Source organism: Hippocampus guttulatus, chromosome 18 (genome assembly GCF_054856545.1).
Source record: "Hippocampus guttulatus isolate MCC_2025c chromosome 18, RoL_Hgut_1.0, whole genome shotgun sequence".
Lineage (NCBI taxonomy): Eukaryota > Metazoa > Chordata > Actinopteri > Syngnathiformes > Syngnathidae > Hippocampus > Hippocampus guttulatus.
The window spans coordinates 11,064,056-11,080,151 of record NC_141278.1 but is presented as its reverse complement, the minus strand read 5'-3'; the positions used below and the strand labels follow the sequence as shown (position 1 = coordinate 11,080,151).

General features: G+C 41.1%; 1 protein-coding gene across 1 annotated transcript in view; it reads right to left on the bottom strand.

Moving 5' to 3' along the window:
• The window catches only part of nxph1 (neurexophilin 1), a 35,688-nt gene extending 20,014 nt beyond the window's left edge, over positions 1–15,674 (bottom strand). Inside the window, exon 1 of the mRNA XM_086137611.1 lies at positions 15,241–15,674. Within this exon, the coding sequence (XP_085993737.1) occupies positions 15,241–15,294 (54 nt within the window). The 5' untranslated portion in view covers positions 15,295–15,674. The remainder of the gene's footprint in view (positions 1–15,240) is intronic.
• Positions 15,675–16,096: the final 422 nt, after the last annotated feature.

Here is a 16,096-nt window from a genome sequence, read left to right as displayed (position 1 = left end):
AAACATTTTGAACATCAATTCAAGTTACGCTCATGTTCGCAAACGATGGTGCACTCAATGTCTGAATCTTTCCTGAACTCACTCTTCGCAGTTTTTAATGTAATTCTACAAACAATTGTCCTGACAAGCAAAACGGCATGAAACTACTAATTATTTGTTTTCTAATGTCTATTTAATGACACAATGAACACCGAGAGCAGTGATTCTCAACCAGTGTGCCGGGGGCACATAAATCTGCCGTGAGAGATCATCACGTGCGCCGTGGGAAATTACCCGATGTCAATTATCCAATGTCAATTCTTTTGTTTCAAAAATATTTGTATTTATTGATTTTTGTTTTAATTGTGACGCTTGTACTACTTTGTCATCTATAAACAGTGAGAATCATCTGATCTGTTTATGCAATCTGACTTTAGGTTGAAACAAAATCATCATTCGTGGAATTTATTCCCTGTGGTGTTATTGTACATAACATAATAAAATTGTCATTTCAACCCTTTGATTGACAGTGGTCACTACAGTGGACAACTTAGCATGTTAGCAGGTTACAGGGTGCATGACAGGGTCAAAAGAAAAGTGAATAGAAAAGGACTTTAGATCCCCAAGTTAGAAGGGAGTTCAAATCGACATTTTTAATTATCATCGGAGTAAATTAATAAAGCAGAAAGTGGGAGGCAGATGACAAAAACAGCGAGAAAGGTTAAGTGAAAAAGAACAAGATATGGGACGCCTTCTCTCACTGAAGGGCGACTCTCAGCCCGCATGAGTGACAGCTGTCACACACCAACATGCTTCCCGGAGCTATTTTTCAGGCCCTCCCCTGAGACGCGAAACTGTCCTTCGACCCCAAATTGAATTGTTATTCTGCAAATCGATACAGCTGCCATCTGCACGGGCTGCTATAGGCCCTGTCATGTCCCCACAATGAGAAACTGATAAGGACTCAGAGACGCCGAGTCAATCATCAATGTAGACCTCATCTAGTTAAAAAGGGGACATTGACCTGAACTCTAATTTATTGATTAGAGAAAACTCTACCTTCCTTGCAAAGATATTGTATTTCTTATCAAGTACTTCACATGCTTCATCCCTGGAGGGTTTCTTTCTCATAAAATGTAATTGTGCTTCGGTTTTTTTAATCCAAGCGAGGTACTCGTGGGGATTTCCCAATCATTGACACGTGGCAAATTGCATTTTGATCAGTTGTTAAGTTCCATGAAAAAAAGACTTGCTGGTAACCCACATAAAATCAATGGCCACAATATTAGGTGCACATAGATGAACGAATGAGTTCCACAACAATAGCTGTGAGGAAAAAAAAATGTTGCCACACAAAGATGATAGTCACTTGTGATTAGCACTTCGAGCGATAATTGTTTCATGTGTTTATTGCCGTCGTTTGCAATGCAATGAAACTGCACTGCAACGAATGTTACATTCATTGTATTGACGATATGCTGAAACTCTTTAAGAGCTTTGTCACAGCCAGCACTACGACTTTGTTTTCCCCGAAACAGGCCTGTATGTTCAAACGTCAGAACTCCTACCAGTACAAATCGAAAGTCATAAAATAAAAAAAATTATAAAAATGTAATCACTCACTGCCACGATAATATGTAAATCTGTCCGTGTATCATTACGAGGCGGAAGCTGGACCAGCTGTTTTCGGGCAGTAGGCGGGGTACACCCTGAACCGGTTGCCAGCCAATCGCAGAGCACACATCAATAAAAAGAAAAACCCATAAGCGCTCACAATCATACCTTCGGACAATCTCGAGTGCTCCATTAACCCACCATCCCCGTACTTAGTTGAACCACTGTCACTGATCTCTATTCCACAGCACCAGACACTTTAAAGAGCTCCAGGACATCTGCACAATTGCATACATGTTGTACTACAAATACTGCTACTGGTCACTTTAAAATAGTGCAATGATTATCTGCACCAATTGCACAACTGTTGGTGTATTGTATTCTACCACTGATCACTTTAGCTCTGCTTGAAACTTTGCACATTGTGTCACAGCTGTCATTAGGTGGTACCACCGCACCAGAGGCGATTGCTCTCAGACTGCAAGGGAAGCTCAGCTTCCCCTAAAATGTGAAAAAGTAAGTGATCAAATATATGTGTGTACATACAATTGTGTGTACATGTCATTGACTAAATATGCGCTACAACGCGCTCAACTTTTTTCCGAATCAGCTTCTTATTACTGGTTATAACGCGACTCTCTTCTCATTCATTCCCGCAGCTTCACTGTGCTGAGCGTCTACAGCACGGACGCTGGGCGTCTAGAGAGTAGCCTCAATGCATTGAAACGAGACAAGTTATTGGATAAATGCTAGTTTTGTCCCGCCCATTGGACGCTCAGCGTCTCTGGGAGTCTATGGACAGTGGGCGTTTATAGGCTGGCCTAGAAGCTCAGCTTTTCTGCAAGATGATTAGATGATCTGTCTGAGGCTGAATCTCTTTTTGATTGACAGCGAAATGAGCCAATCACAAATCTTTTGGTGTTGGCATCGTGGGAGCATTTTTCAATTTTCATTCTGCTCTGAGTTGAACTGGACACTTCTTCTAATCATCTGAACGACACTCTCTTTATTGAAAACGACTAGCGACAAATTAATATTTTATTTCTGTTGGCTTTTATTGTAGTTGCTGTAGTTGTAGGACACTAGTTAAGTCCCTGGAAAAGACGCCTTGTTGGTATGACAGGGTCACAGATCATTTTCTTGAAAAGGAACAGAGAGTAGAATCCATGTATAAATAAACGGACACATTTTATGATGCAGGCCGAAATTGAGCTTCCCGTCCTTGGCAGACCAGCACTGCACCACTGCACCGCACTCCACCGTACCCTTACATACAGAATGTCTTTCCATACTTATTTGTCATGTCCTTTGTTTATCGTAATTGCTTGTTATTGATGATACTAGTGTAGCCTGTACTACCGGAGACAAATTCCTTGTGTGTTCTACATACTTGGCCAATAAAGATGATTCTGATTCTGATACCCGTTTTTGGAAAGTGGGAGGAAACCGGAGTACCCGGAGAAAACCCACGCAGGCACGGGGAGAACATGCAAACTCCACACAGGAAACCCGGAGCCGGAATCGAACCCTGCACCTCTGCACTGTGAGGCGGACGTGCTAACCAGTCAATCACCGTCCCGCCCTAATAATAAAATGAATTTTTTATTGGAATGCATTTGTACCCGCATTTTATATGCCGCTGCTCGCCTCTTGACTGGTACTCGTAAGAGGGAGCACATAACTCCTACTCTGGCATCCCTTCACTGGCTCCCCATTCATTTTAGAGTTATTTTCAAGATCCTCTTATTTGTTTTCAAAGCTCTGAATAATCTCGCGCCACTTTACCTCTCTGAGCTCATCCGCCCCTACACACCTGCCCGGCGCCTCAGGTCTGTGGACCAGACCTTATTAGAAGTACCAAGAACTAAACTGAGGCTCAGAGGGGATCGAGCCTTTTCTGTTGCTGGTCCCTCTCTCTGGAATGACCTCCCACTGAACATTCGGCAAGCCTCCTCGCTGCCCATCATCAAAACCCTCCTCAAAACTCACTTGTATTCTTTGGCATTCGACTCAGCATGACTTAGATTTGTTCTTGGTTTTACTGTTTGGTGCTTTCTACCGACATTATTACCGATTTGTCTTACTGTTTATTGTGCATGTTAAATTGCTCCATGTACAGCACTTTGTATGCAGCGATGGCTGTTTGAAAGTGCTCTATAAATACTGTTGACTTGACTTGTTGACTTGACTTATAGTACTTGCATGACTGGAACTTTTATCTTACTTCTGCAATATTAAAAAAACACTTTAACACCCTTAAAATATTACAAAGGAAAAAAAGTAACTCATTGGCTGGTTATGTTGTTATTCTAGAACTGATATGCCAGCAGCTGTATGTGGGGCAGTCGTGTTTCTGGAGGTACAGCGGCTCATCTAGGAACCTTACAGCTCAAATCCCTTTCTGCTCAAGTCACGTGTTGTTGTGTGTTTGGGCAAGACGCATCACTCACACTGGTGTACGGCTGGGTGTGAACGTTTTGTGGTGGTCAGTGAGGCACACACTGGCAGCCACGCTTCTGTCAGCCTGCCCCAGGGCATCTGTGGCCATTTTCCTCTTCCTAATATTTTCAATGAAAAAAAAAACGACCGCCCCAAGCTGAGTCGATATATTTTTGCAAGTAATATTTGGAGTCTGACGGGATTTTTTTTTCAAATCAATTGCACGGATCTGAGAAATATATGCGGGAAATAAGTAAGAGGGTTAAAGATGAGTACAAATTAACCGTTTCATTTTTCAGTAACTTTCAACTGGCTTTCAAGTGATGTTTCATTTGTTTATGGTGTGATGTAAGAAGCTTCTCTCTGCACAATGATCATCAAGAGCGATTAGGTGCTCAACGTCTGCTCGAGGATACTTCAACATCATCGCTTGAGGAGCTCCAAAGTTTAGCCAAAGTGACTCAATTAACAAAGCTGGTCTTTTCTATATATCTCTTTTCTGACAACTGCAGACTAGGGTGTTGTGTTCTTCGGTCGACAGATCAGTGTGTTCAACAGCTTCTTCTAACCCGAACCCAGTAAGGATGATGGGAGATCTATATGCTTAATAGATTAAGACTGATATGAGGCATTTAGGATTTACCTCTTCTGGTTTGAGGCAATCGCAAATTGTGAAGTAGTTTCAGGACATGGTATCTTTTGTCTCTGCTGAAAATATACAATCGTCATTCAACGGTTAAAAAAAGTCTTCCTATTTTTGCCTTTTCAGTAGTTATTCAGCACTCCCGGAAATATTTAAGGCTAAGTCCTTTACGTACCATATTTTCCGCACTTCGGAGTATAAGGCGCAAGTTTAATGAATGGTTTATTTTAAAACAGTTTTCATATATAGGGCGCAAAAAATAGAAGTTACAATAGTGGCTACGGATGCGCTGTGCAGCCACTAGATGGAGCTACACTAAAGAGAATACAATACAATACAGCTTTATATAGCGCTTTCACAACCGCTGCAGATGTGACAAAGCGCTTTGCAGAACATTTAAAATACTACCTCCAAGAAATCAGAATATTGATCCATAAAGAAGGCGCATCGGATTTAAGGCGCACCATCGGCTTTTGAGAAAATTGAATCCTTTTAGGTGCGCCTTGTAGTGCGGAAAATACGGTATATCAATTGCATTTAAAAATGTCCATCTGAGTTACTTACAATTTAGCATAAAGATGCCAATAAACATTGTTTGCTGTCTCCTTGCCAGTCAAATGAAAATGAAACAATTAAGAATGAGCATTATGTAATCAAACTAATAAATCAAATGTGCTTTGAATAAGTAATTATATTTTTAGGGGAGTCAAAATTGTACGGTCCTTAATTTACGGTGCCATGAAATTAAACACAAGTACCGGTAAGTGAAACACATGGGAGGAATAAAACACAACAACAGAACACAGATATTTATGATAATATATAAAAAAAAAAAAATTTTGTCAGCCAAGGCATTAAAGTACACACCGAAGTGAACTACACTCATTTTAGTTTTGGGTTACCCTTTAATGCGCTCGTCAATCATTTATATTTTCTTTACAGTTTGCTTCAAATCATCCATATGTGTCCGTCCGTGCGGTGACAAGCGTTGCATGGCCAGTCACTGTAACATAACAGTAAAGGAAGATCAAAAAAGGGGACCATCACGGACATGGCTGGAATTCCCACCGGCGGGTGCTCTGGCTGTCGAGCTGAGCGGTAGGCAGCATTCCGATGGAAGAAGCAACGCTGCCAAGGCAGTGGAGGGAAACATTTTCTCCTTCTGTCCCGATGCCCTCCGTATCCTCCCCTCGGGAGTGCAATATCTCAACCTGCTCTGTTTCACTGGTCAGTCGAGCCAGTCATCAGGTTAGAAAGCAGGGTGATCCATCACGGGGGCCATTGCAAATCCACTTCCTGAATTGCTGAACTCAGTCAGTGCCAGAACTCATGCTGCGTTCCGTGTGTCTTTCCGCCGCTCTTGACCAAATAATTTTGCTGTGCTCTTAATACTTTGATCTTCCTGGTCTCGCCTGACCCAAATGATCCTAATGGAGGTTATTAAATGAAGCAGCTATCATATGCAGTTCCAAATATATACGGAGAGAGCATTAGTGTGACACTTTTCAGCAATTCAGACATTTGGAAGAAAAACGTTTTGATGCATAATAGCATAAGTGTTAATATCTGTCCCCAGGCCCAGATTGGTAATCTGGACGTTCTGGCAATTTCCCGGTGGGCCAATCTGCTAAATACACACTGCTCAGGGCCGCCACTCCAATCCGCACATTTACATTCTCCGGCCCGCGGACTCATTTTAAAATCAGCAAACGCAGTGCATTGGCAACATTTCAATCTCCATTCACTCACTCTACATTCAGTACTTCACATCGCTTTTGTTACTCAGGGTGTCACGAAGTCACAAATGTTTAATACGCCACCAGAAAGAACAGCACCGTAAATATAATAACCCCTCCGTGTAGAAAAAATAACACATTCAAAACGCATAATATTTTAAAAGCCTTCTGTGCCATCGCAACGTTAGCGTCAGTCCGCTAGGTAGTGTTGTGGAAGTGGAGTGAGTCGGTTCCAAATAAGAGCGCTAATGTAGTGGAAATTGGACATTTAACATGTTTCTTGTATCTTGGTGCACAAAGACATTAGCTGTCTTGGTTTCCCCTGGACAAGACACTAACAGGAAATCAGACGTTAGCGGCGTAAATGCTTGCTAGTGTAACAGCATTTGCTAAATCTGCCTTGTTCGGAATGAAGTGTTTTAGCCCATTTTTTTTGTCCATTTCAGCTGTTTATGTGGTCGTACTTGCTCAAGTAAACACCGATTGTGAGCTCGCAAGCGCATTCAAAGGTTATTTTTACTTTTGATCAAATATGATGTGAATATCATTGGAGCGAATGGGAAGCTATTTTAAAGTCACCATCCATCCAGCCTTCCATTTTCTAATCCGTTTCTCATCAAGAGGGCCGCGGGGGCGTGCTGGAGCCTATCTCAGCTGTCTTTGGGCAGTACAGTGAAACTCCTCTACAACGAAACCTACATGGGCAAAAATACCCCCTAGTGTGAAAAAATCTTCATACATTAACACTATTCCTACTCTCCTGCCCCCATTCAACGAAAAAAAACCCAGTTGCGTTCTACGAAATATTTTTCTCTGCTCTTGCCTCGCGACGAGATTCACTACAACGAAGTCGAATCCAACAGTGACCTCTACCTTAGTTCGGAAACGGCAACAGCAACCACCACATTTGACAATGACAGTATTTGTTATTGTTAGTTTCAGACGCAGCAAGAACGTTGCATTGCTAAAATGGCTACAAAACGGACCTTTTGGATGTCAAGCAGTTAAGACAGGAAGAGCTCTGACGCTGGAAGAGAGGGTAAAAGTGATCAAAATGAAAGACGGAGGAAGCAAAACCAAAGACATTATCCAAGAAATTGAAAGTGAAAGTGTAAGTGAAAGTGAATGCTGAGCGTAAATTTCGCAATTTCTTTCTACACTGACTATATGAAGTGTCAAATAAGTGTATGTTCATACTTAGTGTTCTGGCTCCTGATGAGCCATGTTACATTTGTTTCCTATTTTCTATAACTACGGAGCTGCTTTATTTTGTAAGGTTAATTCGTTATTGTGAAGGGCACACCGGACGTTGTGGAGTGAGACACTTCCGGTTGAACGTTGCACGGGGAACCTCCGAACGATGGACTGCAACTTCGTGTCGTAGGCCAAGCACAGCCTGTATGTAAATATTTTATGTAAATGTATGCCATATTATTAATTTGCGGGGTGTGTTTACCGTGGATTTACATTTGTGGGGCGTTTCTATTGTTTAGTTCGCATTTATGCACAGCGATTAGCACATTAGTGTATTAGCTCGTTAGCATTAGCTACACTAGCGTAGCCACGCGTTCGTCACATGTCAGATCAGTTGTTTTACCACGTTTTACGTTGCAACGTGTAAGTGTTTTTATGTCTGTCTGTTCCAGTTTTACACCTTTTTGACTCGCTGGTGAATAAATCTCTGGAAATATCAATGGTGTGGTCATTGAAGGAGTTGTCTGTCTGTCTGTCTAGCTGCAATGGGGACGCGGTGAAGGCGGAACACTTATGCACTATTGGAATAAAAATAAAGAGTACACACATACGTTTTGTATGTGTGTGTGTGTTTACATCGGATATCAAATTTGCTTCTGTGAAAAAACCCCTGATGTGAAAACTTCTTGCTGCAAACATGATTTCGTTGTAGAGGAGTTTCACTGTAGTAAGAAGGCTCAAAATTTTTTCATTTAAAAAGTTGGGAACTGAAGCCGAAACCGAGTCCCACTCTGGCGCTGTCTGTTTCTCACGCAGGGATGTTGGCTGTCGAGACCGATGTTAAACCGCCATCAATAAAAAATAGCTCATTTATTTTTATTTGAATACAGACATCAATATAAGTGCCGGAAAAAAAACGTGCTGCATCACTTCAGCTTTCGAAGAAGCGAGAAGAAGGTAGACTCCGGAGTCACTTGAATACCTGGGCATGCAAAGAAGGTGTGATAAGGTTATCGCATGGTTTTCCGCCTTCAGAGACGCTTCTCTCTTAGGACTGCTTGAAAGCGGCGTTATCAAGGTGCCGTACGCTTTAGCCATAAAAGGATTGCAGTGAGGGGAAATGGGCGAGCGAGCTTTCTGTAGCCTCTCTACCTGGGTCATAGCTTGACTGAGATTTTTTTTTTTTTTTTTTAAACACGGCCCTTCAACGGCAAGCTCCATCTCTGACCTTTGAACTGTGAACACGATTGAAAATCTGGACCAGCTAACGGATGAGAGAATAGAGGCTAGCGTCATTAATCATAGACGCTGGCTGCTTCCGTGCACAGACCCCGCCCCCCCCCTCCTTCCCCAGCCCTTCCAAAACAGCCAGACATTTGTGTTGACTTCTATTTACAAGGAGAGTCAACCCTCAGAGATCCAAATCTCAGCCAGATTTTTCTCATTTGCCCCCCATCTGGATGTGAAATATTGTCCTCGCAACGATGCATGCGGGAAAAAAAAACAACAACAACAAAGACGGGAGCTTAGAGTGCTGATTTCTTTCTCCACAGTAGGTAGACTACTATTATCATTGACTTAATAGCCAGCCAACGAAGGTCAAATGTTGTTTCTGGCTGGTTTGCGGGTGGGTGTGAATGCCCCTGGGGAGGCAGCCCAGAGGCAGCCCTCAGACGGACCCGGACTCACGGACCAGATAGCACAGGTTACGGGTTCACGTGGTGTAAAGCACTTAACAAGCCGGAGTCACCTTGATGCGGCAATTCCAAATGCTTGCCCGTAGATTTTTGCATCGATAAAGAGAAAAGCACTTGGGCTGAAGTTTAACCCATTTATGCTCCAATAATAACGCGATAACCTGAGAAACTGTCCACTATAGTAACCGCTGATCATGTGATTTGCGAAACTGGAACACCCTCGCTGATTATTTTGTCATGAGGATACATGCATTATTACTTTCATCAAGGTTTTGTTGTTTTGTTTTTCATTACCGCTTAATGTTATTTTGTTGGGTTGTATTTATTTCATTTCACTGTGAATAATACTGTAGGGCTGCATACATTAAGAATGTGTATTGTTAAGATTTTGTGGATGGTAAATTTATGGATGTGTGGATCGATACGATCTAAACAGCACAATAATCTTGCGAGGTAAATTAAAACTCATTCACTCCCAAAGACGTTTTTCAACGTCTTTTCAGACTTGGTCCAGAATTGGCTGGCACTGAATGAGTTTTAAGATTGTAGATTTTCCTGAGTTGCACTCAAGTGCCCTGTGACTTGTTTTGCTTCAAAAGTTCGCATTGTTGTGTGTGTGTCTAAAACCAGCCGACTTACTGTAATATTCACCTCTCGCACGTTGTTACTTGTTATCAAAGTTAAGATGATCTTCTTAATACACTTGCATGTCATGTAATTGTTTTTCAGCTTAATCCGGAAGCGCAAATTAAATTGGATTTATACCTTTATCACGCGTCGTTAAAACTCCGTGTTTTATTGTCTTCATATTGACAAGTCTATTATATCAGATGGGGTGGGGGGGGGGGGTGTTTGGCAGTACGATCCAGCTGGCTCACTCAAGCAGTCAGCCTTGAATAAGGGCTAGACAAGCATACACTCCCCAAAAAATGATATTGGCTGCCTGTTTTCATTTCTTCAAATATGACATGGAATTGGTAATCAGTAATTGTTTGTTTGGATGTAAATCAAATCAAGTGATGGTCTGACAGTGGTGGAAAAACTTGACAAATGTACTGTTTCCCATGACAATGTTACTTGCGGCACCGTGGATGACCGATGAACAACGTCTGCCTCACAGGTCTGAGGTTGTGGGTGCAAATCCGGCCTTGTTGTGTGGAGCTAGAATTTCCGCCTGTGCTTGTTTTGGATTTGCTGTGAGTGTACTCTCTCGGCGTTAATTTTAAGAAAACTAACCTGAATCAATAAACTGTACTGCCCTCATGAAATTCGGTTCATCAAACCCAAGTCAATTAAATTGGATCGAATCCTCATAATTCAGTTAAATGAAGTTGACCAAACCCCAACACATTCAGATAAACCAATGCAATTGCTTCAAGGAAACCATTTCATGATGTGGAAATTCTTTCCATATTTATTTTTCCAAGTTCATTGAAAGAGCTTTTTTTTTTTTTTTTTGGTGTACAGTGGCACACTCATGCTGCAGCGAATTAGCACCTCGATGCGTGCGGAAAATTGTGTGTATACATATATATATATATTAGAGCTGTCAAACGATTAAAATATTTAATCTAATTAAAAATGCAACTGTCATAATTAACTCAAATGAACTAAAAAATTAATCATGATTACTCACGCATTTTTTATCGTTTCTGAATTTCCTTTTATATTTTTTGTTCTATTTTTTTGCCCGTTTTAATGCTCTCATCAACATGTAATCATGGATCCGTTTTCTTTGTACAAAATGCAAATATTTATTGAAACAGCTATTTCAATTTGAAATTTTACATTAACATTTTTCATTTGGAGCAGTTATTCACACTTGGAGCACATAATCTCTCACACAATATAACTGTCATCAATAACAGTGGAAACAAACATTTTGTCACACAACAGCTCAAAACGGAGCAATATAAAATTATAAAGTGCATACCTAAGTGCAGTTGAACCATGGTTTAATACTTGCGTTTTCTCAATTTGCTTTGAACATAGCTGTCAGGCTACCTGTTGCGTGCACTATCCGTGGTTAATGAGACAATTTTGTGTTCAATTTCCCACTCTCTAGCTACTCGCACAAAGTGCTTTGCAACAGTGTCAGCGAAGTGCCTCTCTTCTGTCTTTGCAACAGTCAAAGAATGCGACTTAAGTTCCCACTGTTGGTCAAAATAATGGGCTGTGACTCCGAGGTAGTTGTGATTACTAAGGGAAGTCCAGTAATCCCCGGTGAGCGCAACTTCTCCGCTTCGTACAATTTCTGCACCTGGCTTGTAATGGTGGCTCTCGTCGGCATTTCGTAGGAGTCGTTCGATGCAATTCGAATGATTTCAGCGAGACCCTCGTCCTCCACAATGTTAATAGGCCTGCATGCAGTCGCCACCCAGTTAGCTATGGCTCGAGTAAGTTTGCTCTTAGTCACGTTATCCATTTTCTTCTCTTTGAAATTCTCCATGGATGTCTGGCTTAGACGAGGGGGCGTAGTACTTACATCAGCCGTGTGCTTGGCCATTAAGTGATACTTCAAACTCGATGTGCTACGATGATAACTTAGTTCGCGACTGCAAAACACACAGACAACCTTGGTCTTGTCAGTTGAGCCATCTGGCAACTTTTTAAAAGTAAACTGTCCATTCAAAAGTGATTTAGTATCCATTTTCCGTATCTCAAGCTGCCGCTCAAACTGTGGCTGACCAAACAGATATGCGCGTTTATTTTAGAACAACGCAACATCCGGTGACGTGTGGTGCCGCGTTAATCTCGCGAGAAAATTTAATCCTGCGAGAAAATTTTTAATCCCGTGAAATTTTTTTTAAATTAATGCCAATAAAAACGCGCTAAACTGACAGCTCTAATATATATATCTCAGTGGTTCTTAACCTGGGTTCGATCAAACCCTCAGGGTTCAGTGAATCGGTCTCAGAGGTTCGACGGAGCCTCTGCCATGGAGGGTAAGACACACCTGACTCAACATGTCAATTCGTAATGACACGCCCGCTTGGCTATCACTGGCTGCAGATGATCACATGACATCGCTTGTCCAATCAGTGCTGCGGGAAATTTAGTTCACTCAGTCGTCACCGTGTGACTGTCTTGATAGTACATCGTACAATTTAAAAAACAAACAACAAAAAAAATATCATTTGGCCATGTACTTTTCTTTCTTTTTTTTTTAATGTCTTGAATTTGAAAAATAATCATTTTTTTATTTTTCACAAATGAAGCGTTTGGGGTGACCATACATATGAACTGGTTGGGTTCGGTACCTCTAACAAGGTTAATGTACACACACATATATATATATATATATATACTGTATATACATATACGTATAGATATATACACACACACACACACACATATATATATACACACACACACACACACACGTATGTAGATACACACACACACGTACAATATTATTAAGTGGCATATTATTTACTTATTTATATGTAACCCAGTAAAGAGTTAATGAATAGCATAAATAAAGCACAATACTCTTTGTGTCGTTTGATCTGAAATGGAGTGGAAAGAGGTGGTGGGAGGGGGGTCCTGTCATATGAACGTTGCTTTAGAAGTACTGTATGTGTGAGCCCCCCGCCGGCATATGTTGTGCTGGCTGCTTGGTTCCGCAGGCCACATTTGCACAGTTTGAAAATAACAATTGAATGTAAGTTTCTGTCAGTGCCCCCCCCCCCCCCCCCCCCCCTGGGCCCAATGACAGTGGCGCAGTGGCAAACAAAGACTCCCTCCCGGTGCTTGAGTTTATTCTTTTCCTCATCTGGATGACAGATGGTCAGTGATGAAGACGCTCCGTTTAAATCTTGACTTTCTATGTGACAATCATGAGATGATGCGAAAATATTGTCCTGCCTAAAATTCGATTCACGAGTAGGTTGTGATAAGAGGTTACGGTATATTTGAAATGTTGAAAGAAAAAAAAAAGACTTAAAAGACAAAAATAAAAATAGTGGCTTCATAATAAATACATTCACCTTTTCATGCACAAATAATAATAACCTACATTAGGATTCTTTATTAGTCTTTAGGTATGAAAAAAATAATGACAATGGATGGCAACACACATAAGAGTCCATTGTAGTGGCTGATGCACAACTGTGACATGAAGATGAATTAATATAAGAGAAAACAACATGTGAATAGCTGAAATTTGATTCACTTGCAGATGCAATTCATATTGGAAATTATACCAAAGAATAAAAAATAGAAATGATCAAGTTTGTAAGCGGAACTGCTCTTAGTTTGTGTGGTAATTAGTAAATAAATAGTCACGTGGACCAAATCCTGGCAACACCATGAAAGGATTTTGATGTCCAGGAATAATGAGCCTTCTTTATTTAATAGTGAGCCCATAAGTGAAGCACTCTGATTGCCAGACTGCTCTGGCTGTACCTGGGTTTTGAGCTGCTATCGGGGTCAAGGTGCGTATCTCAGACAAGCGGCTTAAGGAGATACAAGTGTCTTTAACATGAATTAAAACCATCAAAGTTCAGGATTAATCCTCGCTGCTGCGAAAAGGCACGCTGTTCCCGTGCAGCACAATAGGCTCCTTTTATTCCACACCGGGTTCCTTCTGTGCGTGTGTGCATGTGTGTGTGTGTTTGAAAGTTCTCTATAAATACAGTGGAGTTGAGAGAGAGAGTGTGTGCGCTTATAAACACGAGTGTACAGTTCTTTAACCACACTTATTTCAGGGTTGTTAAGTATGTTTTTTTGGGGGGGAGGGGATATTTTTGTTCGTCTTAGTCTTATTTGAAATGCCTGGAAATGACGTGCTGTTAACCTCAGAAACAAATCTAAACTTGTTTTTCGAAAATGATTTTCTTAAGAAGAAGACATGCGGGTGTGTGAAAAGGCAATACGCTTTCGAACACTGGAGAGCAAAAAAACCCCTTCAGGACATTATATTTAATTATAATAATTAATAAATAAAATTGTAGTATAATGGCGAAATGTTATTGATTTTTTAAGGCTGTTTAAAAATAGGGGTATAGAAAAAAAATAACAGTCGTGTAAATCCGTACTACATGTTTTATGCATGCACGAAACACACAGGATGTTATTGTATTTGTTTAAATCGAAATACTAATAAGAAGAATACAGAAAAACTGATTTCTTAATTCGTGAATCCTCAAACACAACCACACAATTCACACACAAAAAAACACCATTACATTTGGGGATTTTAAAATTGTATTGTCGGTGAATTAAAGGCTGTCGTGGGTTCCCTCGATAATTCTACAAGTTCCTACCAGGCGATTTAAACTCCACCAAATTTTTTACAATGACTGACTGGACTTTTTGTCATACTTTCTGAAAAAATAAAATGAAATAAAATAGCAAGACTAAAGGACGAACAGCGGGATTTTAATCAAATCTGCTCTGGCGGTCCCTCTGTCTGTTGAGGCAGAGGGGAACCGATATCGACATTTGGTTTGTTGTGGCGCCCCCGTGAGACGGTCTGACATCGCTTCTGTCCTGAGGTTATTACTGAGAGTGTATTGTTCCCACATTAAAAAAAAAAGTTTGTATGCTTCAAAAATAGGACATTTTATTACACTTCCGCTTTGCATTGAATGCAAATGGTCACTTCCGCTTGACGCATATGATCACACACTTTCGAAAAGTATCCAAAATAGTATCAAATTAATATATATAATAATAAGAACGATTAAAAAAGTGTGCGAATAAGTATCTAATCATAAAAATAAGATAAAAAGGTAAACGTTAATTTTTTTGGAGACAGCGTCGCACTTTAACGAACGAGCAGAGACAGACGACTTCAACTCAGAAAAATCTCCCTGGCTCACATTGACGTGACATGAAAGTAGCAAATGTCATCTTGAATTATACTTCCACAAAAAAAAAAAAACGTGGAGTGGAAAAGTTTTGTCCAGACAGAGTATGCAAGTGTTCAACTCACCAGGTAAAGTACAGGCGTGAGGAGGAGCACGGCGCACCGACACGTCCCCTGCATCCTCCAAGCTGCTCAAAGTTCCACAAATTTCCTTCGGATGCTCTTTGCAACTCTTCGGACCATAAATCCACCCGGCGTCTGCCTCACTGCACGGTCAAGTCCTTAAGTAATCGGGGTAAAAAGAACACGGCGCAACCCATGACCGCGGGCTGTGGTTTGAAAAGGGATGGAAGGAGGCAAGGACGGATGCAACAAAAAAAAAGAAAGAAAGAAAAAGAGAGTCTGGCGGTGTGTTTTAAAGATTAAGGGGTGGCGCTTCAAACTGTTACTTGAGAGTTAATCCAGGTGTGAAAAAGAGTGCGGTGGTCATGGTCGGGTGCAGGGTCAGCTTCTGATTGTCCGGCTGCTGGTGATGTTGAAAGCTCCGCTGTGGAGGCGACACAAGGGAGCTTTGCGCTTTATATTGCGCGCCTCCGACACAAGCGGAGAGGTTCTCACTCAAGGGGGTGGGGGTCGAGTAGCAATATAAGGGAGGTGGGGGGCAGGCAAAGACATTTCAAATGCAAATAGACGAGTCAAAGCAAGAAGACGTGCATAATGTGTTCGTTTTTTTGCTAAATCAAGCACATAATAATCGTGGTTTCTTTCGACATATTATTTTAACTTCTTACTTAAGAATTCACTTTCATAGAAAGAAAATGGTGAGTAAACCAAGCGAGAAGTCGTTATCGCCGTTTTTCAGATTTTGAAATCATTGTGTTTGAGGTAATGCGGCATTTTTGAGCGCTTTACGGCAGCTGGGAGTCCTTCACGCTTGATCCTCGTTTAACGCTTGCGAATGGAAGCCGATGAGCCGATCAGT